The following is a 26,681-nucleotide window of genomic DNA, read 5'->3' on the forward strand; positions in this document are numbered from 1 at the left end:
AGAAGTGGCTTAGTCATGCTGGCCACATGACCTGGAAGCTGTCTGCGGACAAATGCAGACAAATGCCTATAGAGCAAGATGAGCACCACAACCCAAGAGTCGTCCACAACTGGATCTAATGGTCAGGGGTACCTTTACCTTTAATCCAATATGGTGCAAGCAGACTTCTGCTCAGATGACAGGATTTCACTTTTGCCTTCTTTGTCCCTGAAGCCCCCTACATACCCCAAGAATCTGCTCTGAAGGGTCCCCTAACCCTCCTCCGAGTCCCAGAAGATTTTGAGGATGTGTGGAGAGGTGGTACGGAATGGAAATTAGTTCTGCTCAGTAGAAACAGCATGGAATATAACCCTTAGTCTTTAAGAAAGACTGTGGGGACCATAGCCCTGGGCACATGATTTTGAGGGGGTGTGAGCCAGGGATCCCCACCCTGCCTGCTACCTGGGCATTGGAGCTCCCCCAGCATAAATCCTGGCTATGCCCATGCTATCTACCATATGTGTTCTGTTCTGATCCAATGCCAAAACCTATGGGAAAAGATGTAAGGATGGTAGAAGGTTGTTGGAAAATACCCAGCTCTAAGTGAGCAATTCACTCCAACAAATTTTGTACTCAGACTGAGGTCCTTTATGTCTCTGTCTGCAGACTGACTCCTCCATGTTCTACCTCCTTACAGAACCTAGAGCCTTAAAGAGTCAATCCTCTGGCCTGAAGACATTCCATAGCCTCCTTCCTGGTGTGCTCCTGGCCAGTGGTGTAGAGCAGGCGGGGGCGTGGCTGGCACACGTTCTGGGGGCATGGTGTGCCACCTGCGGGGGTGGGGCACCCAGCACGGATGGGGGGGCTGCAGCGATGGTGCCCTCAGGATCGCGCTGCCCGGGGTGGAGCACCCTCTCCTACGCCCCTGCTCCTGACACTGCCAAACTGGTGATGTAAAGTGGAAGGCATCTCATTCTTTAAGCTCAGTGGAAGGTGTCTTTGAGGATCCAGGATCTGGCACTATATGCCCTGCTGGTTTGGGAGGTTCCTCTGTGAGTCTTTGTCCAACCAGCTTAGGTGCAATGGTTTCTCTATCTTCCGCAGTCAGCTCTGAGCCCTGACCTAGACCCAGTTCCCCACCTGGAGCTCCTGCAACCTCTGACCCTGTGTCCAAATCACTGTTGGATACAGGGATCATGGCATAATCTCTGGGATTGTTTGTGTGCAGCTAGAGATACAGAAAGGAAATTTAATTATAATTTAGAATCACTGCTGGCAAGTGATCTCAACTCAAGTTCAGTAACCCATCCCATTTCCTGCATTCTCTTAAACAGATGTTACTGCTTCTGGTAAATTGCTGTACAAGAAGGAAATTCACAATATTACCTTCATCTCCAAAATGAATGATTTGAGACATTAGGCTTAAAAAAATTAATTTGTTTTGCTCCAGAAATGCACTTTTATATCCAGTTGGGCAGCTCTGAAAACATTCCCAGTTTTTTACTAAAGATGTAATCCAATTCCAATCACTTTACATGAACCAGGCAAAACATTGTGCATCCTTAGTAATGTGATGTCTTGGTTCTCACAAGAGAAACCACTAACACCTGTTAGTCTCTTAAGAAGAACACAGTGTCATTTGGCAACAGATTAAAGATTATATTGTTTTGAATTTCTATCCACTTATGTGCTGCCAAAAGGCTTACATAATATTTCTTTTCAAGTGTGGCACACCGATTATCATTTCCAAAGAGGATAGTATTTCTTCAGGTGATAAATCCACATTCTGTGTAAAGATGTTAACACTTTCATGGTTCAGAGCATCTTAACACTAGTTAAGAAATCCCCAGGTTTCATTAGCATTGTTGTATTAAAGGGAAAGGTGCCTTTAACTTGAATTATGTATTGGTGCTTCACACCTCTATGCCCTTCCTCTTAGTATCTTCACAGAACCACACAAAGTCAGTCAGGAAGGGATACTGTGTTTCCCTGGGCTAGCAGAACAGTGTGAATTAACATTCTGTTGCTCACTGATACAAATGATACTGTTATAAGTTTTTGGGGGAATGGTGTCAAGGCTCCCATAAACTCCTGTGTGCCAAATAATCCTCCCCATAATTCCTGGATTTACTAAAAGTTAGAATTAATCAAGGTTTGATTAAACTGCACCAAACATGGAAATCCCTGGGTTCAGTTTATGCTAATGAAGGTGATGGCCAATCATTAACTTATCAATGAAATCCATCAACAAGGTAAAAGACTTGGCAGGACACAAAGGGGGAAGAATTAGCAAATGATAATACCATAGCATGGAGGGGAAAGTTTCCAGGTTTACAGTGGGCAATGAAGTAAGCTAACAGGAAAAAATGTCCCTTTTGCAAGCTGGAGCAGGGGGCCAGAGCACAAGATGGGCAATCTGTTTTATGCTGCAAAGAGGGTCAGACATGATGTTTGGGGAGGAACAGGACCCTCTTGAGATGTGAATGTTCTGCACTTTCTCCATATAATTGCTGATTGCATATATGTTTAAATAAAACATATATCATAAAGACACCAGAGACTCCGCTGTGCTTATTGTCCCCAAAGGGAGTACAGACCAGTGTAAGTTTACCTGCAACATCTGGAATCTCACACCATTTGTGGAGATTGGGGAGGTGTGTAACAATATGATCAGCAACAATTACAAAAATGACCCTCATCCACCATTACAAGCAACATGGTTGGAGTGAGAGGGTTTATTTCCTAAATAAAACTGATGCAGGAACCAGGATACAGATACAGTACAAGCAGTACTAAAGAAAGATTCACATGGTATCTTATATATAAGCATAAAATACTACTGTATTCATTCTGAATGGCTGTTTTAATTCCACTAACAGTGATAGGAGACACCCATTTTCTGTACTTCCAAAAGTAGCTAATGATTTGCCCTGACCCAATGATCCCTTAAGTCAGAAGGACAACCCCGTTTGATGGAAATAGATTCAAGATCAGGCAGTGTGCTATTAAATCAATAAAGTATTCAAATGTGAATGTATCTGTAGGTACATGAATTATACATACGCTTAAATACCTTGTTTCAGCATTTCCTCTTTGCAAATAGAATAATGCATACATAGAGACTTGGAAGCACATGGTTTTTTTAAAAAAAACTAGTGCAGGTTTTCAGTATTGTTTCATATTATTTAAGAGCAAAGCATCTTTCATCATATGGGCGGAGATAATTTGTGTATTGGATTGGAAGGATTCTTGCGACATATCCATGTATGAGACATATTGCAACTCTCCCTCTCCTCTAGGTATCCTGTAAATAAGGACCAGGCCACACAGTAACATATGTGCAGGGAAAGTATTAGCTTTTTTTGTCAGCATCTCCCAAGTGCAGCACCATATTGCTAAATGGTAAACATTATACAGTAGTATATATCAGAAAGTAGAGGGGAACACCACTAGAGTGGAGGCTTAACATTCTGCATGACAACCGCAATCTGTATAGCCTCATCTCTTCATCTGCCCTGGCTGGGCTTCCCCAGCCACTCTGGGCGGCTTCCAACAAAATATTAAAATACAGTAATCCATCAAACATTAAAAGCTTCCCTAAACAGGACTGAATGAATGAATGAATGATGGAAGCTGGCACTGGAGCCCTTGGAAAGCAACCTTCTGTATAGACTTCCATTGTGAAATGTTTCCCAATAACTAACAGATATAAACTCACAGTGAAAATGTGTGTAGGTCTTGATTCAGTTCCAGTTATTTTAAACCAAGTATTAGTTTCTTTGCACAGTCCCTCCCAAGGAGACTGGTTTATTGTCACAATAAAATCTCACTTCTTGTTTGTCCACTTGTTCTGCTTTAATAACCAAGTTCTGAAAACTCAGTCATTTTGAGAGCCAGCTGTCCCTTCTCTAAATCTGGCTTCGAGTCTTCTGCTTATTCACACATGCTTCCTGTTTATCCACTGAGATTACTAATGCCTTTTTATCACTTCTTGGCTGGGACCTAAACTAAGTTAATTGCCAATTAGCGTTCTCAGCTAGGTGACCCAAGTCAACAGCTACAGCCAAAGCCAGGAATTAATCTCTTCTTTAGAAGAAGCCTAGACTGATGTCCTACTGGAATCTCATTATGTTTAAATTTTACTAACAGGCTGACAAGCACAAAAGGGCAGAAGAGGCACACAAAAAATTCTCCCTATAAGATGCCATCCATGCGGAGAATGTAATGTGTGACCAGGGTAGCCCATGGAGGCACTCTATCAGAAATGGTGGAGTACATTTCCTATGTTATGAATACAGTTGCAACTTCTTGCTGGCTATGACACTGCATTCTGTAGCCATCATGAACATGGAATTACTCCCAGAAAGCAGCTGTATCCATAGACAGCAGCCTCCACAAAAATACATTGCCAGGAAGAATCGGGGTCCATTATGTGAAGGTGTTGTTTTGCATATCTGACCCAGCCTTCAGGCTCCGTACAAACATGGGGACAAGATAAATAAACATAGCTGCCAAGTTATCCCTTTTTTAAAGGGATTTCCCCTTATGCTGAATAGGCTTCCTCGCGAGAAAAGGGAAAACTTGGCAGCTATGTAAATAAAGTATGTACAAAATAAACTTATTCCTTCTTTGGCAATGCATCTAAGACGCAACCACAAGTTAGGAGCTCCATTTCTCAGCTAAACGTTTCTCCTACAACTGCTCTGCTCGCCTTCAGGATGTCACAAAAAGAACCACTGAAAATCCAATGTTCTTCTGCCATCTCTCACCAGGTCACAGAAATCTGCTTGCATGCTCCATCCTTAATTTCTCTGTTGTAGCAGTGGCAATGACTGGAAACCTATCAGTTCTGAGGCTGGGGTTTAGTTCTCACCAGGAGAAGGGAAGCTGCTATACTCATGTTATTACCGGTATTATGCACTACATATACGTAGGACAATTGTTAATGTTGCAAAAGCAATACTTTAAAGATATGTTTCAAGTGGAATAAACTAATAGAGGTTTTGTTTCTATCAGAGTATTTTCAATATTGAAACAAACATATCATTAGGATATGGGCAGCTGCATTGCCTGATCTCCTTTCTACATTAACTGCTAAATAAATAACAGTACTTTCCTATAATTATATGATGTGTGAACCTCTGAGCATGACCACTCTCACCCCTTTGCACTTGTAATTTTACTACCTAGTAATTACATTGATTTAAACTATGTCTTTGAGGTAAAAGGTTAGTGCATTAATTCACTAACCTATTTATTATTTAAATACTAATCTAGAGGTCAATTATTGTTTTTTCATTGCGTTGCAAATGAGTAGTGCTCAGAACTCTTGGAGAATATAAAAGGGAAGTCTAATTTTATTCCTTTTATTCATCCGCAGGAGGATTCTTTTAGTGCAACGTTTATTGCTCCAACCTTAACATCATGTGTGATAAAACAACATTTTAATTTGAATCTGTATATTGTTATATACACATGGATTCTAGAAGTCTGTAAAGCTTAATATAAAATGACTAAGTATACAGATGAGGCTACATATAATAAATTAAAACTTTCCTGATGTGTTTTATGATGATGATAGTTTACCACACTCCCCAAATGTTCTTTTGTGTGACGTTTTCCTATCACATAAATACAGCAAATGATTAAATAATAATTAAAGCAAAGAAATATAAACTGGTAACGTGGAAGCTGCAGATTTGAAAGACTTTAAGCTGCGTGGTGAGGTGACTATTTTGATGCATCAGAGTCACCTTTGTGAAAAACAAGCATGTTTGGCAGACACCTCCCTGTCATTTACAAGCTGCCTAGGTAAGGTTGTGCCCACTGTGCATAATTATGTTTAATTTATTGTTCCATTTTGCATAGCAGCTGGATCTTATGTTCACAAACACCAGTGGGATTCAAGCTTGAAGATCTGCTTTTATCATCTAATGAAGCTAGAGACAGCCACAAAATGAATTAAATTGATTGTGATGTTACAAACACAAAGTTCTTACTTCATAATTATGCAGGTAGGTTATGTGTGTAACCTTCTCTTGTCTTGAAATAGGTCATCTGGTTTTAGAATAGCTTTTCAACATGCTGGCTTCAGTTCAGATACAGCTACACAGCACCAAGACCATGCAATGAGAATGAGAATGAACACCCCATCCCCATTACGTAGTGCATATTGGAAGTGAATTGACTGCTGGTATCTAAATCTGTTTCTGCATCTATATCTATACTGTATGTGCACTTCACAATTAACACCCCAAGAGCACCTTGATTCCCCCATAATTGTGCCCTTGGATTCAAATGGACTTCAAACATCACTCTGACTCTTTGGTTTCCCAGCCTGTCACTTTTCTTCTAGCTTCTAGCTCAACTTTCAACCCTGGCCCCTTTCTTTCAAACTACGGTACCAGGGAGTTTGAGGTAGGGAGGATCCAGGAGTTAGAAAGCATATAGCCTACCTCCCCCCCCCCTCGTTATTTATTTTGATAAATGTTGAGAAATTAAAGATCATTTTTTCCAAGACAGCTTTCTTTCTTTCTTTCTTTCTTTCTTTCTTTCTTTCTTTCTTTCTTTCTTTCTTTCTTTCTTTCTTTCTTTCTTTCTTTCTTTCTTTCTTTCTTTCTGGCTTATGAATAGTTCTTAACGTAAAATTGTTCATAAATGCAACAAGCTGCATGAGAATAAATGGAAAGCAGCAATCAGCAAATAAAGCTGTTCCTGAAGTAGAATGTACAGCTGGAATTCCAAATTCATGCAAACCAGATTCTCCCTAATGGTTTCTCTTTTTGCATATCTTCCAGTTCCTGTCTGTGTCTTCTGTCCCACTAAGAACTCTGAACTGTTCTTGCTAGATCAGGCATATACAAACATACTGCTTGCCAACACATACAAATGTTATGTCATTAGTTGGCAGCAGTAACATATATCTATCTTGCTACTTAATAGCTGTGTCCCAAAAGAACATATTATTTTTGCATCATTTGCTCTGAGAAGGAAGATACACATCTCTGCATTTTCTTGTGCAGGCAGTACTTTTCCTTCTGATCACATGTACTCAGTTGATTTAGCCCAGTGAATAGAAAGAAAACACAGTTTTTAACTTGCTGAAGAAGAAGACAATTACTTTCTGCCTAATTCCTACTATCTCCTGCTGTGTGCAAAATACAAAGGCAGAGAATTAACTTTGCCAAGATATCCTGGCCAATGTTTTGTTTGTTTTTAAAAGTTGTTTGGCATTCATTACAGAAAAAAATAAAGCAAACAATTCCATTAGCAACTAAAAATACCCCAGCTACATAATAGCCTTATTATTCATGCATTCTAAGACTATACTGCATGGAGGAGGGTTGTAGGGCAGTGTGGCCAGCATACTCCAATATCCCTGTTCCTGCCAACAACACATATACCCCAGTGTTGAGGGTGAAGGTCTGAAGGCACTGCTGGATTAAACCCTGCCTCTAGGCAGTCGAAATCTTGGGGGCCTCCTTGTGTGTGCGCTCTAGTGGAATAACATTGAACTAAAAAAGCTTTATTGTAATTTTATTTCACAATCAAATCAAAATTATTTTGTTCCATTGTTGAGGGGCCCCTAAAAGGTGTGGGGCCCATAGGCTGGTGCCTACTCTGCCTATTTGGTGATCTGGCACTGTTTGAAGGGGAATTTTTTGCATAATCAGCTTCATGCACTTAGAATCCACCCTGAGATCAGAACTCAGCCAGGGCCAATGCCATCATACTATCTTGTAAAGGAACATGCGCTGCATTACCAGGCTCTGGTGTTTCTGAGCTTTCTGTCACATGTACGTCACAGGGTCACTGGCGCAGCAGCTGGCAGTGTCCAGACTCTGCCTGTCCTGGAAGAGCTGGATGTCCTTCCCTCCCCTGATAAACTGAATAACGCTATCAACTCTCAGGTGTGTGGTTAAAGCCCCAAACATAATCCCAACAGAAGTGATGGAAGTCAGCCACAACTCACCCGTCATGATGCACCTCCATGGCTTTCTCTTGCAGTGTTGGGAAACAGGATCTGTGCCACAAGACATGCACGACTCCATCATTGTGACCCTTTTACAAGAACAAGGGTTCCTGCCCTGACTACTGTGGAATCTCCCTGCACAGCCTTCGCCTGTGTAGTTTTCCACAGATTGCAGTCACTAGCCAACAGAGTCTATTGCGAGTCACAATGCTGCTTTAGAGCTCAGAGTTCAACGGCTGACATGATTTTCTCACTGTGTCGGATGCAGGAGAAATACCAAGAGCAGAGATGCCCCTTGTACATCACCCTCACAGACCTGACAAAGACCTTTGACCTCATCAGCCGAAAAGGACTCTAAACACTTCTCAACAGGATAGGATGCCCACATAAGCTCCACAAGATGAATGTGTCCTTCCAGAATAACATGTACAGCGCAGTCAAGTATGATCGCTCATCCTCAAATGCCTTCTCCATAAAGAGCGGTGTGAAACAGGGCTGTGTTCTCACCTCAACTATCCTTGACATATTCTTCTCCCTGCTACTCTCATATGCCTTCAGCTTGACTGAAGACGGTGTGTACATCCATTCAAGGAGTGAAGGGTGTCTGTTCAAAAGGGTACGGGAGAATGTGATGATAATGATCCATACCAAGATGAAGGTCTACCAGGCTTGCATGTTGACCACACTACTTTATGGCAGTGAGACGTGAGCAACTGATACCTGTCAGCTGTGACACCTCAACACCTTCCACATGCACTGTGTCAGGAAGATTTTGGCCATCACATGGCAGGACAGAGTCTCAAACAAAGATGTGCTCTCCCAAGCCCACATTCCCAGCAGGTTTGATTGTCATCAAATCTTTTGTTTTATGGTTGTTTATACAATCTTGGACTATAAAAAAAGGTTCAACAAAGAACCTCTGGAAACTGAGATGATTCAACAGACCTGTGGCTTTGTTATGCAAACCTCTGTGACTGAGTGAGTGGACAGAAGACCAGAAGACATTGAGCAAAGCAGTTTATCAATTCTTCTCCCTGTGCAACCATTAGAGCAAGGCTCTAATCTATGGCCCTCCAGATGTTGTTGAACTCTGCCTCCCATCAACCCTAGCCAGCATGGCCAGTAGCCAAGGATGATGGGAGTTGTGGTCCAGCAACATCTGGAGGGCCAAAGGTTCCCAACCTTTGCATTATTATTATTATTATTATTATTATTATTATTATTATTATTATTATTATTATTATATTCCTATCCTATTTTTCCAAAGTTGCCCAGGATAAAGCCAAAAAAGTACTGTATTTAGTAATTGTCCTTTTCGAAACAACATGTTAGCATCCTCCTGCATAAGACCTTGCAGTTTGTACTCAAATGCATTAAAGATGAAATTAAATGAAACACATACATATTTGTTAAACCCCTATGAATAGGAAATAAAAACATTTCCCCCATATTTTCTGGATCCATTTTTCTTGGTACTCAGCAATAACATTTCCTTCATGCCACAGACAAGTAAAACTATTAAAGTAAAGTTGAATCTTAGAGTAAGGGTTTTGACATCTCAAAACTATGCACTTTACTCAGGATATCGCAGTGGGTATTAAACTGTGCCCAGCAAGCACCAAATATACCTGGACATTATTGGGAAATTATTTTTCAATTTCATTCAAAAGTTTATGTGTTCACTAGTTCACATGAATTCAATTCATTTGAGTGGTTCAAGTTGTTTCAGTATATCCTGTCACTGAATTTAAGAAACGAGTCACCAATTACAAGTAATCTAGTCCATCCAGTACACCCCCCCCCACCCACCTACCCCCCCCCCCGTAATCCAGTTTCAGCATCTGCATAACTCAGCCCTAATGTAAAGCTTTAGGATCCATCACATTGGAATGTACCACTTCAGGATGCAGGTGGCAGACTGAACAAGACTCAAGTATGCAATGTCAAAAGTCTCCTGAGTACATGTAATGAGTACAGTACATCTAAAAGAAACTAGGACTGAACTGTTCCCAACATCATGGTAGCTTTCTTACCTGGAAAAACACTGAAGCATATGATTTCCTCACCTGTATTTTAAATCCCCCAAAGGCTGTACCTTGTGCCTTTTTGTGAACATTTAAAATGGTTCTCAGAAAAAATGAAAGCAGGAAAATGGCATGCTGTAAGCGCCTTATATCTTTGACATAAAAAAGCTTTTATCAATGCGTCAAACAGCTGCTGAGAATTTACTGGAACTCCATTTTGCAGCATCCCCATTGAGTGCATTGTGAACTGTTATGGTGTCTTGCAGGTATTCCTCTGTGGAACAGCCTATTCCTCCATCACAGGCATGTGACTGCAAGGAATGTTATTTTGATGTTAAACGCTTGGGTTTTTGGGATTTCATTAGACAGGAATGATTTCAACAAAACTTAATTGTTCTGAAACTCGTTTATTTTCCAGAACCTAGAATTTTTATTTTTATTTCACAAAGAGGGTCCAGTAGGTAATCTTGCTCAGGCAAGAATTAATCCTACTTAAGTAGGATTAATCTTTACAACTTTTGGGGAGATGTTTCATGTGGAATGAGCTCTTGGTTTCTTAACATCACCTTCAGAATCTCCTATTGCAGTTTTATGGTCTTTTCTGTCGTTGCTGAACAACCATTAAGTCATCTGCCTAGTGGCTTTGATGTCTGTGTTTGCAGCCACAAAAGGCTATGTTAAGAAAAACTTGGCCACAAACAGCAAAGCCCTCAATGACGTAAATATTTATGGCACACTAGATCTTTCAAGTAGAAATAAAAGCTTTTCTTTAAGTCATGCAAAAAAACCAGCAACAACCCCTTAATCTATTCAGTTTTGAATTTTACTACATTCAGTGACTTCATTTAGATAGATATTTAATTAGCTTTTGTGAAGATTAAGAAAACAGAAGAAACTTAAAGTGTTGTCGTTTGTTGTGCTGGAATGAAAAAATACTTAATCTCCTGAGTTTAGTACATTACTCAGGCCATTAACTTGGTATAAATGTGGATATGTGTGTGTTTGTGTGTGTGTAACCAATACCCATATCAATTTTATAGGCTAAATTGTAATATTTATGCTGGCAACCTATCTCTGTGAAAGCGTGGGTGATGGAAATGCACTTTGCCCCTGGTCCAAAGCACTTTTGTAGAATGCCTGGCTTGAAAGGCTGAGCCTTGATGCAGATTGTTTCACTACCTTCCCCCACTCCAGTAATGATGTATTTGGCTGTGTGAATATAAGTGAGATCACAATGCACTCTGCATTTCCTCAGCAGATTCACATTGTTGGCCCCAACTTCTATCCAAAGAAATTCCCTTCCAACTCTACCAAAGGTGGAAGGGTGTAACTTATTTCAGCCATACCAGCCTAGAGAAGGAGGAGAGTGTCACTGCCTGCTTCATCGGCTAAAAAATGAGGTTTTTCCAGAGTTCCCTGCAATGTCTGACACAAGGGAATATGGGACAACCTTCCATTTCCTGATGGAAATGATATAGTCACAATTTTCTCATACTCTTTCAAGCTGTACTGGCACCTTGAAGCACCTAGTCACACTCAACTTCCTCCCTCCAGGTCTGCCTCAGCAAGAAATGGGAGATGTCTGATGCACTTTGAAGAGGAGAGCTTCAATGCCATACCCTTCAAGTGCCCTGATTTTCCAGGGACAGTTCAACAGTTTCAGAATTATGAAAGGCACCCCAATTTTTTTTTGCTCCTGGAATGTCCCTATCCCCTGCCAGTACCACCAGTGCTGGGCTGGTGCTTGTCCTGTAGGGCTCTTACATCCAAGGTCCACACAGCGGGGATAGAGGATCTTGCTGCATGCACATAGAGTTAACTTGCCCAGGTGATGTGGTAGAAATTACCCTCATCTATTAATGAACGCCTGTCTGGAATTCAGTTGATTTGGTTACAGTGGTTGAATCTGACTAGTCAATTGGTTTTGCAGATCCTCAAGTTGTTATATTTAACAAATATAACCTATTTACCCACAATTGGTTGTCTTGATTCTTCTTCCTGGTGTGCTGTCTCATACAGTGTCATGATTTTGATGTTTTAGCTGCCCTGTTTTTATGACTATTACTCATGTGGTTTTACTTATTTTTGTGCTCCACCCTGGGATCCCTTTCCAATAAAAAGCAAGCTAGAAATACTTCTAAATAAATATATGATATGCAAAATAGTACTTCATTTTGTCTTTGTTCTGACATAGGTGTTGACAGGCAGCAATGAACATTAATGGGAAACTGACTTAAAAAGAAAAATGTTTCTTTGTTCCAGTCTTCAGGAATGCATCTTGAATAATACCTGCAGGACGGAGGTATTATACCTGCAGGACGGAGAGGGGAAGATTTGCCTGTAGCAAGTTTTGACTAGTTTGGCAGAATTACTAAGCAGATTTGGAGAAGTAGTTTTTTTTTTAAAAAAAAACAACAGGTGGTGATTCCTCATTCATCTCTATTTTCTTACTGATATTCATATTTCTTTCCCACCCTTCACCAGAAGGTCCAAGGGTTCGTCACAGTGTGTGTGTGTGTGTGTGTGGTATATATATATATATGTGTGTGTGTGTGTGTGCGCGCACACACACACACACCATAGAAAACAAGCACTCCCAAAACATAATTCTAGAATGTTTGCTTTAATTTTTTGTCAATATACAAATTATTACAAACATATTATATGTGTTCCCTTCACCCAAGGAAATTTGCCCTGTAAATGCTGTCCCTCAAATTCCTAATCTTGTGAAAAGAGAACCATGAACAAAAGATAAACCCCATAATTACTATGCTTTGGAAAGGATGCTTTTTAACTTTAAAATCGAATCATCTTCTGTTTACAAGGACTATCACACACTTCTGCCAAGTCTGGATTCTAGCATTCCAACATGAAGTCCTGCAGAAGTGCAGTTGTCATTCATACTGTACAGCTGTTAACAATGTGTGGAGATTAATCTTGCACACCTGTACTTGGGCAAATCTTCCTTTTGAGACAATGAGAAGATCCTACGAAAATGACTAAAGCTTCCCTGTGGGCTGATTGCACAGTTTTCGTCTTGTTTACGTGCCCTGGGGATGCATATTCAAGTCTGATAAATGTTTATCCAGATGTTTAGTTATAAGAGGGGCATTGTGCATTGTGGATGACAGTGAACCCGTCTTGGAATGCAATTCATTTTCAGTTGCTGGGTTTCAGCATTTTCTTCAAAAGCATCTGTAAATATTATTATGTTTACTGCTCAACTACCCAGTTTTACATTGTGCATCTACTTTTAAAAATCAATGTTATGGACATATATAGTCGTACATGGAAATGCTCATCTATAAACTAGTTTGCATTCAATGTGCTTCTCATGTTTGTTCCAGCTTCCCTTTCTCTCCCCTTCCTCTGCTGTCTTCCCTGTGTTGTATCATAGATTGCAATAAAGATTGTAACCATAATAAGTATCCCCTCTAACAACAAACTCGGGTATTTAAGAGTGACTATGGTTTGGCAGGAAAATGGGCCCATCCAAAAATAAGGAAATAGTTTTTACATACTCTGGAGATCCCCTATGCATTAAGCAATATGTAAGTTTGAAAATCATAAGAAAAAAATGTTTTTAAAATAGCCTGATAAACACTTGTGAATTTACAGACTTGTGGAATGCTGAAATGTTAGTTGAGTGAGAGAGAGAAAAATATCTAAAAACTAGGGGCCTGGTGGGTAATTAGGCTCCCCAAGAGCTCATAATAACTATCTTGATCTGAGGTGGGGTTGGGATAGGCCTATAGTTTGAAAACAAAATAGATTTAACAGAAAAGGAAGTTTGTATAGGTTTATAATTGATTGTGATTCTTCTTTTAAAGTATACTGTGTTCCTATTTAAAATGAAATTATTTTAATGTAAAAAATATGAGCAGTGGGTTGGATGTCTAAGTTTATTCTTTGATAAAAGTTGTAATAAAGTTAGATAATGCACTTGATGTTGGATTAGACTAACTGCTCAATTTTGAGGGGGATGTCCTTGAAAATGCAAACAGTGAATATAGCAATAGTTATTATTATCATCATCATTGTGATTATCATCATCAGTGAATTAAAATATCATCTCAAGGCGATGTACACTAAAGATAATTAAAAACACAAAAACAGCAAATACATGTAACACAAACTAAAATCATGTAAAGTAGACCTGGCAAAAAACTATTTATCCATTATTATTTTACTAATTATATGCATCTTTTTCTATATGTTCTCAGTGTAACTGATTGTTACATGACCCACCAGGCTGAAAGCTACATTGTTCTTCCTCTGCCTGATAGTTCTCTATCAACTCTTTCTTCAGACAATTTTGCAGCAGGCTCCCTACTATAGAGAGCAGGTAAACTCCCCTCCAATTCTTCTCATCTGCAAGAGCATCCTCTTTGGCATCTTGACAACAATGCTATGCTTTCAATCCTTGGGAACAGTCTCTTTTTCCCATACTTCTCTGAATAGTTCAGCTAGTTTTGGTCACCCAGTGTTTAGCATGCATTAACTCCTGTTCAGTAGCTGTACCATTCTTTATCTGCTTAATTGTATCCAGGAATTTGATAATTCAACTGGAACTGTTTTAATGGACTGTCATGGTTGACTATCAGGGTTGTAGTAGGGCTACGTAAATGAGAACCTCTTTGCAGTTTTCCATCCATCTAATTAAGCCTTCCATTTTGGAAGTCAACAGGTTTTGTTTTGTTTTTGGTCATCCTTATCAGCATATCATCACCAATTTCAAACATCCTCAGACTAGCAATGTCTTGCTATTGATACATATGGCTTCGTCTGCTTTTTAACAAAATTATTTTAAAATAGGAACTTTCCATTCAGTGCTAATCTACACTTCATTTTACTCTGCTTTTCCTCTTAATTGTATATCACTGCAGTGTAATCCTATGCATTTTTTCTTGGAAGTAAGTCTCACTGTGATCACTGTGTTTAGGACTACAGCTTTACAATCTTTGTTTCATTAAACAGTTCTGAATAAGGTATTTCATTTAACTTTTTAGGGTCTTCTTAAAATCATTCTTCAATTTACTTTTGGAATGTCTTCCTCATTTGTTTATAGAAATTTGCAGCACAAGCCTAACCATCTCTATTCAGAAGTAAGTCCTATTGAATTGAGTGGGTTTACTCCCAGGAAAGTGGAATTCCATCTTTCCTGCTGCACAAATATTATGACCATTTATTTGTACACATTAAAGACCAGGAGCTTGTAAGCCATTTATGTAGAAGGCACTGATTAGTTTTGTAATAAATCACTAAATAACATTTGTGATTAGAAAATCAGGTCTAAAGCTCTATGAGCAACTGGCCATTTTGATTGATAACTTCCATTCATCCTGCAATATTTGCTAGACCGTGTTTGCCCTGTATTTGCATAGAAGTGACCCATAACGAAAGTTAGGTCATGTTTAGGTACCCTTTAAATTACAACTTGAAAAGAGAATTAATCCTTGCACATGTGACAGCGCTTTTTATTATAAAAAAACCAAGCATCTACTTCTGTAGAATAAATGATATTAGTTAATGACTTTCTGTCTCTTAACATTGCTATTCCTGTCCTCTCAGATAAGGCTATTAAAATATGGACACTTTAACACATTAAAAAAACCATATTGTGGGACCACTGAAATGTCACAGCGAATGATAAGTAATATTATGTTAAGTATGCAATGTTTTGGAAGTTTCTCTTGAATATATACCACTAATAAGGATTGTAAATACCTTCCTAATAAGAAGTAGTGAACCTTATCTGAAAATGTTTAGCTGTGCTGCTAATTGAACAAGTCATCCTACTAAACAGTGTAATATAAGCTATATTCAGTGAACTGTTAAATAATGCCTTACTATTTTATGTCACGGCAGGCTAAACAGGAAATGTGCTGGCATCTTTTTTATAATGCACAAGCATATTTCAATAACAAAGCACATAGGAATTACTTTGCAGTCATTGATCAATAAATGGGGGAGATAAGAAAAACCTCACAATTTCTAATTGAATCCCTTTAACAATCAAGAACCAGTTCTAGACTTGCACAGTGATCATCCTGCCCTCCACCTTCTGTCCTGGCTGCTGTATGCAGCAGGGTTGCAGGCACAATAGTGGCCGCACCAGTCTAAAGCCCTGCTGGTTGACTTGAACCCTGTATGACTATTAAGCTAGAACTTATGACTACAGTTATATGTGCTTTTGTTGAGGAAGCACTGGAAAGTTAGGCCGCTTCTACAATATTACTTTATCAATTGCCATTCTTTGTACCATCTAGACAATACTGTTGTTGGCCTTTTGCATTCCTGTATTTACTGTATTATATGGATTTTCAGATTTGCTCCCCCCTTTTTGTAGCACCAGTATGCTTGGTGTGATGAGCATGAATAGGGATTCTTAATGACAAGCCTATTAATTGCCATAGCTGCCAAGTTATTCCCCTTTTTAAGGGAAATTCCCTTATGCTGAATAGGCTTCCTCGTGAGAAAAGGGAAAACTTGGCAGCTATGATTAATTGCCCCATTGTTTCCCAATGCGAGGGAGGTTTTAATTATGAGTTTATTTTCCTCATTTTTATTTTTAATAACAAAACAGGACTAATTCACTGTAAAAATGAAAATCAAATATGAGAGTAATTTCTCAGTGAGGACAGACACTATAAGTTGGTCAATTATAAAAAGCTATTCAAGGAACAATGAATGGGCTATACATTATTAATCTACTATCTGAGGTCAACAAGAAGAAAAAGAATGGGGTGGACCTACAAGGAGGAAACCTTAACATTACTGGAAATGATGAGTGAGAGCCATGGGCGTACCCAGGATCAAAACTAGGGGGGGCAAGGGGAGGGGCCAAGGCATGGAAGGGGAGGGGCCACAAAGTGGGCGGGAATGGCGAACTCGCGCTCCGCCGGGCCGGGCCCCTCCCTAGAAGCAGGGCTGGTGGGCGGAGGCGGAGCCCAGCCCAGCGGAGCGCGAGTTCGGCGTTCCCGCCCACCGCACCGCGCTCCCTGGTTCCCCGCCGTGCTTGGCCTTGCCTAAGGGCGCGCCGGGGAGCTGGAGGGAGGGTGCGGCGCGGCGCGGCGGGAATGGCGAACTCGCGCTCCGCCGGGCTGTGCTCCGCCTCTGCCCACCAGCCCTGCTTCTAGAGTAGGGCAGCTGCCCTAACTTGCCCCGTGGTGGGTACGCCCTTGGTGAGAGCATCTTGTGATTAAACACAGGAGAATCCATGGTCATCTTATAATGGGAGCCAAAGTAAGGAGGTTATTACTGTAAAATATAGCACTTTATTAAGTGATTGTATGGAACCTTTATTTTAATGGAACCCCCACTTAGCCTCAGGTGACAGGTGGAAGCCACTATTATGTCTATTAGACTGCATCTGCAAGTTACATGGACACAACCGGCTGAGGACTTAGGTGATGCAAACCACTGCTTACATGTTCAAGTTGGCAACTGCCTTGCAGACAATGGAAACAGAGAATGAGGCTGGAGTTCAACTTAGCACTAAGTAGTATATACACATGGGGAGGATATACACATGGTCTGCTTGCCCAATAGGACTTTTCAGGGGAAGGATTCAAAAGAGTATAAAATGTTTGAAGTGAAAAGAATATCCATCTGCTGAGGCAACTAGGTTAATTCTGTGATTCTCCCTGTTTTGCCACAGATGAAACCACCACAATATAGCACAGAAAAAGAGAGTGTGTTTACCTAGTTACCTCAGTAACAAACATGTATTGTCTTCCCTATTACATAGAAAATAATTGCTATATATGTCTTTAGTGGCATAATCCCATAGCGGAATCTGATTGGTTATGCAACATTTTGACATCATCATGCTGGCTATGTTACCTTCATTTACAGGAAACACATAGTCAAAGATATGACAATGGTGAGGATTGTGGGGGTGGAAGGACTTATCTATGGCTTCAAAGAAACTGTCAAAGTAGGCAGTAAGAAGTTTCAACAGCAGGGAGAAGGTAATGGGCACAGGAGAATATTATTTCATGTTTCATGTCAAATGTTCACACAAGCAAACATGTAACGTATCACTACTTTGCATTGTGAGGTTATGATCAAATGCTAATCCTACGTATAGAACCATATAATTAGGATTGCTTCCTCAATATCATTCGAGGTGAGTTTAAGTTTGGAGTTAAGTGGCAAAGAAATGCAAAAAGCAGAGTTGGTAAATATTCAGTTAGCACCTACATTCATGAAGAATAAGGACAGTGACCCTTCAGAAAAGCAGGCAAGTCACTGTTTATTTTGCATAAATTTCTGTTCTTTTTTTTGTCACAAACTGCTTTTTGAATTTTGTCATTTAACATTGGCTTTCACATTATACACCATTATACACAAAATATACCATGTCAGATAATGCAAGCTTTAGTCCACAAAAAATTACGCCATCATAATCTCATCTACAGCTCCCATCATTCTGATCATTACCATGCTGGTTAGGGTTGATGAGAGTTGTAGTCCAAAACATTTAGAGGACACCAGTTTGGTAGAAGCTGCAGGAAAAGGAAGAAAACCTTCCTATGTTGTATTTGTATGGCTAGAGAAAGAGAGCTGAGTTTTGGAACCTTTGGTCCAAAGTCACATGGGGAAGTCATCCTAAGAAAAACCCAGTACAAGAATGACGCCACAGTTTCCTGAGGAAGAAGTTTAATGTGCAGGTGTATTTACTAGCCATACTTCAAGCTCCCATTGCTTGTGGCAGCAAGAGAACACCAGCCTTTTGAGTAATGAAGAAACTAGAATAGGGGAAGTGAGAAGGTGGGGGGAAGAGAGAACAAAATAAAGAATTTGTCTGGAATTCCTTTCACCGGATATAATATGCATATACAGTACACCAATTTCACCATAGTAGGTCTTTTTCAGGACAAGTTATCAGCAATTAACATGCTGCAGAGCTCTGCTGCACAAACAGATATTCTGTCAATTTAGTATTACTGAAAACTCTACATGGGACTTAATGCGTGGAGTTGTTCCTGATACAGGACTAGAGCAGGAACCCTTTAATTAGGAGAAACCGCCATATTGTCATTTGAATTGTGGAATAAGTGATCATGAGTCTGAGTTCAAATGCTTATAAATATGAAACCACCATTTTATGTTGTCTGAAAGAACATTAAGTTCTGAAAGAACAGTAGATTGACTTAAATTTCACACATCTGGCATAAAACAATATAAGATTCTGTTGTGCCTTGTACTTTTTTTTTGAGGGGCACCCAGATGTGCTTGTACTTTTTAACTGTAGAAGTCTGAGAGAGATGCTGCCATTTCTTAGTATAATCTACTTCACACACCAAGAGGGAGAGATGGATAATATCACTTCTTGCAGAGGAAAAAAATAAAATGAGTTTGGCAAAATAAAACAAACAAATAAGTAAAAATGTGTGAGCTACAAAGTGTTGCAAGAGACAGTTGCTAGGAACTAGTAAAGCAAGCCTATATAATTAAAGATAGTACCGTATATATATATATATATATATAATTATGATTAAAAATTATCATCTTATCTATATATCTGAAGTACATGGGGTTTTACATTTAATAAAATGTTGTTCACTCACAAGTAATTAAAATAATCTATACAAATGCATGTTGTTGTTTTTTAAAATCTTAAACTCATACCTTTTCTTTAAAGGAGTATAACACAGTCTATAGCAGAAAGTGCAATAATCCACTTGTCATTTTCTACAGATCAAGTTATTTCAGATTATCATCAGCTAGCCTTGCTGATCCTGACTAGCACTTAACTTTATGAATAATCTCAATGGGAGAGATTCAGAGTTGACACTTGCATAATTGAGATGACAGTAGGTTAATTGTGCAGTGCTCAGTGTTAATAAGGATAGAAGAATTGAAAAAAGATTTCTGACGCACCATCCTGTCACTGTGCCTGTTAATCATTTGATGTAGTCTCATGTGATGTAGCTCTAACATGCCTAATGTAATACAGACTAAAGAATCTTGAAAAGGGGGGAAAAGTCTATTGTATCTACATATAAGAGAGATTAAAACAGATTTTGATCTTTTAAAAATCAAGTATTTGACGTAAACATTACATTTGAGTTTTCTGAAAAATCTAGGCAATGGATAAGCAATGACATTCAAACAATACTGTATGCCTTTCAATAACAGTCATAAACAACTTAACCAGACTTCAAAAAAGCAACTCATAAAAAAATTCAGAAGTGCATTTTGAACTCCTGGATTGATTATCAATGTTTTGTGATAGTGGCATCAAGGATGATTAAACAGTTATGTACTGATGGGAATGGCAGATGGAAATGGGAAAGTGGAAGTAGTAGTTTTGAAAGATACACTCTACCTGTGTAGCCCAGAGAATTGTCCTCATTATCTGAGGTGGGAAGTGGTGTTCCGCTGTCGTTTCCTCTCTCGAGGTCATCAGAGTCTGTTGGAAATAACATCAGAGCTGCTGATGGGGTCATAGTAGTAACAGTAGTTGCCATTTCCATCAAATAGTGTCCATATACAAGTAAATCCACATATGACAGAAAAACAAACAGTGACAGCACACAGCATACTTTATCCTTCCACACCATTGGCTGGATTATCTTCAGCAACATTCTTTGTGGTTTTAAAATTCCTCTTGTGTTTACTCTGTCCCTAGTTTTATTCCTCTGTTGCACCTTCACTCTGATTTCACAGCTTGCGAAGTGTTCTGTCTACATGCTGCAGAGCAGCCAGCACATGCTGTGGTGGACATATGGGGAAGAGGAGGCTGGGTGGTTGAATGCTAGCATTGCTAATTTTCTACCTTATTGTTAATCAAAGCTATTGACTGTGATCACTCCCCATCATTGCTTCATCTCCTGGCAATTACAGACTCAGGGGATTTTACCTCTTTGTAGGAAGGGGGAAAAGCAGTGTCTTGTCAAATAAGGAGGAAGGCTTGTATAAGCGCTATTTCTTATCCAGGGGTGGAGCAAACGAAAGGGGAATTATCACATCTTGCAAAAGGCAACAGTTTATAGTAATCAGAAAGAGATATTTTCCTGAACTGAGGGGCAATATTAAGGACATCATTTTTAAATGTTTTTAAAATCTCATCGAGTACAGTCCCCCAAAATTAAACTGCAAACAAAATATTTTCAAATATCGTAGTTTGAAGCCATTCATACTGCATAAGAGCAAAAATGTATTTAAAAATGAGGGGAAAGTATCTTAAGGACAAAAATATCAATCTAGTAGGAGAATAACTATACAGAGAACTTATTGTACTATATTTTCTAAACAATATTCAATCATACTGAAATAAAAGCCCGTCGGAAAGTTCTGAGAACTCAAATAACTTTACTCGTAAAAATATGGCTATAATCTTCCTTGCCCCCGCCCCCAAATCATGCAGAAATAATAGGTAGCATTCTAGAAATATTATGTACTGTGTGCTTTCTTCTTCCTCTTTTTGAAAATGTCTTGTTTAAATGGTATCCAAGCTAGTCATCTAAGCACTTACATTTTATTAATAAATCCCATTATCACAGAGAAGTCAATGCACTTGGAAAAAATATATAGCACTTCTGATATTACATATTCAGAATACCTGTGATTCTTAAATAAGATAAATACAGTGATTAAACAATATTTATTTCAACCCTTTTATTCAATACACATATATTCTATGACTATGGTGGAAGTTAGGCATTTTCTGCTTTGATAAAATGTACAGCTCTTTTCAGACTAGTCTATTAGAAAGCAGAATGTAAAAAAACCCAACAACTTGGAAGTATCCCTTTACATTACTGAGGTCTCCTTTTTTAAAAGCCTTTGTGGATAAGATAGAGAAGGGTTAAAACCCCTCATTTATTTGTCCATTCGTCTTGCTACTGCAGTAAGATATAATCTCATGAACATATTTGAAAACTTATCTGAAAGAGACGGTTGCAACTGAATCAAAAGTCCTCTCTAATACACTATTCTCTTATTTCCATGCAGGGAGCTAGTGAACATGTTGCGAATTATAACTGTTGAGGGCAATGGGATAGGTCTCTTCCTAAATTAAATGGCAGAGATTTCATGTTTTCTCTTTCAGTTTTTTGAAGGTGCATGGTACAAAATAAAAAAATAGAGATCAAGTCAGTACTAAAAATGCTAGTACAGTAAGTTTACAGCTTGCCTAATAAGGGGGCAGGGTTCCAGGGAAAACGACATTGACAATCCCACCTGCCATTAAACCCAATTGGTTTTGACTATACACAGTTTTGGCTTTAGGCATGATCCATGGAATGTAACCCCTGTGTAAGTTGCAGGCCTACTCTACACCAGAACTTAGAGCAGTTAGAAGTGAAGTTCTACTTGGGATTCTGCCTCTCTCTGTCTCTTCCAGCCACACCATGCTAGACCTGGTCGAGCATCCATGAAATTGTGTGGTTAGAGTCCTTCTAATAACATTGATACAAAAGTTGTGCTAAAAAAACTGTACCCTAGGTAAACAACTTCTCTACATTCTCCTGAGCTCCTGGGGTTTCTGTTTATCTGAGAAGGCTATCTAGATGTGCTATGTAATAATATTTTTTTTTATAAAAAAAACAAACCAAGCACAGATGATTCTAAAAGATGCTTGCCCAACAAATGTTTTCAAGGATTTAGCATTAAGAGAAGTGGAACCATGAAATGCTGCAGGCAACAGGGAAAGGGAAAGGAGGGGGCAGCTGGCCTGCTTGAGCCCCTGCCATCTTACAGCAAGTAGGAGAAGAGACTTGTTGTATGTTGAGATTTAAGAAGGAGAAAACAAAGTTTCTCCATAACCATGCCATCTATACAGAAATAAAGAGTTGATGCTCAGGGCTGAATATGATCCCTCAAATGTGAAAGGGTCAGGTCGGTAGTTCAGGAGGGAAATAAAATATTGTCATTTCCCATTTCTACCTACCTGAAATACAATTCTCTCTTGCTTGAGCTGGCAAGAGCCTTGAATTGAAACATTCTTGTTAGGGCTGGAAATATACTGAAATATTTTGTTGCTGGTTGCCACCTGTTTTAAATACTAATACTGAGCTTTGAATGCTTAGGTAGCATTGAAGAGATCCCCGTCTTAAGCTACTTAGAATATAAGTCAGTGACTCCTTTTCATCTCTTGACCAGTTCACCCCAGACTTTCCAAAAGAAGCAATAGATCAAATCTTCAATGAGACTATAGCATGCGAAGCATTGTTCAGTGTAGTTCTGAACATATTCACAAGTAAATCCAACTGAGGTGAGTTGGATTTGTTCTCTAATAAGTGAGCTGAAGTCCAATTGTGTTTAACAGTTCCTGAACATGCTTACGTTTCTCTTAATTGCATCTAATACTACTAACACAAAGAGCACTGGATTATTTTTAGGAAATCCACTTGATAACAAATATTGATAATCTGAAGCAGATTATATAGTTGCAACAGTGTGCTAGCTACAGCAGATCTAACCATACATAAAGAGTGCTTCATACATTATGTTTTTAAAGATATGTGCTTGCTGCAGTAAAGTTTAACGAATCATGGCTCCCCAGATATACATATATGTCTTTTAAAATGTAGTGTTTGCTTTCTCACACATTAATGTATTAAGCAGATATACTGTATGCACATGCTAAAAGTGTAGTATGTCAAATAGCCGTAGCAAGCATATGTGAATAACATTTGCTTTGAATTACAGTGTAGCCAATGTATTACGGTAATCAGTATCACTCTGACTCTACTCTGTGTTAACACACACACATACAAACATTAAGAGAACTGCCCACATTTTTCTCATATAGGTAGGGTATATTCTCATATAGGTAGGGTATATCAATATTTGTTATCAGCCCTGAGTCCTCACTGGAAGGACAGATCGTGAAGCTGAGGCTCCAATACTTTGGCCACCTCATGAGAAGAGAAGACTCCCTGGAAAAGACCCTGATGTTGGGAAAGATTGAGGGCACTAGGAGAAGGGGACGACAGAGGCTGAGATGGTTGGACAGTGTTCTCGGGCTACGAACATGAGTTTGACCAAACTGCGGGAGGCAGTGGAAGACAGGAGTGCCTGGCGTGCTCTGGTCCATGGGGTCACGAAGAGTCGGACACGACTAAACGACTAAACAAACAACAACAAAGGTAGGGTATAACTGAACACTGCAAATAGTTGATACTTTCTTAAAGAATAAAGGGTTCAATAAATATTTAAATATAGGTTCAATAAATATTTAAAAGATGCAACATATTTAGTTTTAGTACTACTCATTTATAATTATGTTGATTAAATCCATTGACTTCCTTCTTTCAATCAATATTTAACACCATTTAAATCTTAGTTGCCTACTACTGATATATCACAGTTTCTTTAATTCTAATAAATTACATTCTAATTTACATCATACTTCAAATACATATTCCACCAGGATACGCTGGCCAGGGGTATGATCAAGTGCTTTTGTATAGTTTTCATAGGTTCCTTGTTCAGTTCTGATGATCTCAGCTAAAATGATCTGGCATTTCCATATTATTGAACAAAAACAACTTAAAGTCTGAAGTCTATTCTGTGTTAGAAGTTTTGAGTCTTCTATTCATTTTCACTAAATAATCTAGATTTCACAAATTAATTAAGAGCAGAAGGTGATCTGCTAAGTGCATAGGCCATGTGTACAATAAAAATGGATTGTTGCTTTAAACCAAATTGAGGCAGGAACCATTTCAGCGAACACTGACTTTCTTTGTTGCCTTCCACAATCTTAACATTACAAAGTGATTTTTAAAGACACATCATTTCTCACACTAGGGTTTCAGTGTGTTCAGCACTCTTTTTCAGGTGCATCTTCCTACATTACTCTAGATTAGTGAAAGGAATCAATGAGAATTGATCCAATTTGCAGAACACAGTTCTAATATTGATAGTAGTTTATACACATTTGCTCTTGCCTAATCTTTTATTAATGATCATCTTCAAAATGTCAATTAATATTGCTGAGCATAAATTCAGTAATATGGGCTAGATAGAAATCAGCTAATTAAAGAAGAGATGCTCAAAGGAAACAAAATACAGAGTAAGATGAAGGGAAAAGACCTTTTGGTAATCTGTTTTCCTTATACTACTTTGAGAAAAAGTAATCACTGTTACTGTATACAATTTACCTATCAGCAGAAAAATGTCAATTTAATTTCATTACTTTCATCAAAACTGTGCATTGGAAAATGAAATGTGGTAAGCAGATAGATTCTCATCTGTTTTTGTTATCTATTCATTTTAAGAAAAATACTGTGTAACATGAATGCACACTTAGCAGGGAAATAATTCAAATACTGTACCTATGTGTTCATACAGGAGCAAACATTCCCAGAGGTTCCTGGAGGGCATTCATGAGAGTGGAGTGACATATTTATTTGAGAAAGGAGGGCCTATCCTATCCCAATGCCTCTCTGGTTGCTTGCTAAAGCACCAACATAGACTCAAGGGTAGTATGGTAGGCAGGGCAGTCTCGAGCAGGTCGCGCTCCCTGGCGCTGAGGGGCGGAGATCGCTCCGGCGCCCTCGCAGGGTGCGGCATGGCTTCCATGCAGCGCCCGGCCTACCGGCCCGGCGCCCTGGCACCTTGGCACCCCGCGCCACCAGGACTCTACCTAGAGCCGGCCCTGATGGTAGGGGTGGGTACGTTGCTATGTCCTATGGCAGGGGTGGGAAACAGCTAATGCAGTCTTCCAGCCCTTTATATCTGGCCATCCAGACTATCTCCAGGCCAAACACCCTCCAAACTGCAACACACCCCTCACCAGCCCTGCTTGACACCCTGCTTAAATATGTTTGCCTGACTGGCAATGTGGCCATGAACTCTGATAGTGCTTCTTGATTTCTGGATGGAGGTTAGAATGGAATGTGTGAGTGTGTAGAAACTATCTTACTGTGCAAAGGTATAATTCACATCCATTGCTCTGTCTACTTTCGCCTCTGGCCTCACCCACCACTGGCATTTGCCCCCCCCCCCCGAAGGCTGCATAGAAGGGAATGTGGTCCCCAGCCTTAAAAAGATTAATCACCCCTGGTTTATAGGAATTCCATATTTCTCTTTAGACTTCCTGTCCTGTGAGTGCTAATCTTGAGTGTTTGTGTCTTGGGTTGGGTACCTGAGGGATTCTGCTGATATGCTGCTCATAAATATTCCTGTGTCAACTGATGAAGATTGCATCGATTTGTGTTGATGGCTCCTAGGATGGAGTTTTCCCAACTTCTATGCTGACGCCTCAGGATTTGGGGCACCTCAGGACCTCATGGCCACAATGAGAGCCAGGGTTGTGCTCCTCCTTGGATTGCAGATTCTAGAAGTTGGTGCTGGAAGATTGTTGCTGACCCCTTGGTGGGTATTCTATGAGATTTCACAGGTCTGTTTTATCCCACATGCTGTTTAATGTCTATGTTAAACCACTGACTACAGCACTTGACAGGATAAGGTCCAATAGGCTATGACTCAACTCAGACAAAACAGAGGTACTGTTAGTTTGTGGTTCAATTGCCCAACCTAGTTTGGAATGGGTGTCCTCCTAAAAGACCCCTTTGTCTCCATCTACCGTATACTCTTAGACCTAGCCAGACTTTACCTTCCTATTAGAAGAGAAGAAGAAGAGTTTGGATTTGATACCCCGCTTTATCACCACCCGAAGGAGTCTCAAAGCGTCTAACAATCTCCTTTCCCCTCTTCCCCCACAACAGACACGCTGTGAGGTGGGTGGG

General features: G+C 39.5%; 1 protein-coding gene across 3 annotated transcripts in view; it reads right to left on the reverse strand.

Moving 5' to 3' along the window:
• Positions 1-26,681, reverse strand: part of ROBO1 (roundabout guidance receptor 1) — a 577,709-nt gene that overhangs the window by 309,775 nt on the left and 241,253 nt on the right. For 2 of the 3 annotated variants that reach the window (XM_088667991.1, XM_088667990.1), the window contains exon 3: positions 20,312-20,395. In XM_088667991.1, coding sequence (XP_088524117.1) covers positions 20,312-20,395 — 84 coding nt within the window. Of the gene's footprint in view, positions 1-20,311; positions 20,571-26,681 lie in introns of those variants that run through there. The other variant, XM_088667989.1, reaches the window with a different exon arrangement.

The sequence above is a fragment of the Zootoca vivipara genome, chromosome 4 (genome assembly GCF_965207765.1).
Source record: "Zootoca vivipara chromosome 4, rZooViv2.hap1.1, whole genome shotgun sequence".
Taxonomy (NCBI): domain Eukaryota; kingdom Metazoa; phylum Chordata; class Lepidosauria; order Squamata; family Lacertidae; genus Zootoca; species Zootoca vivipara.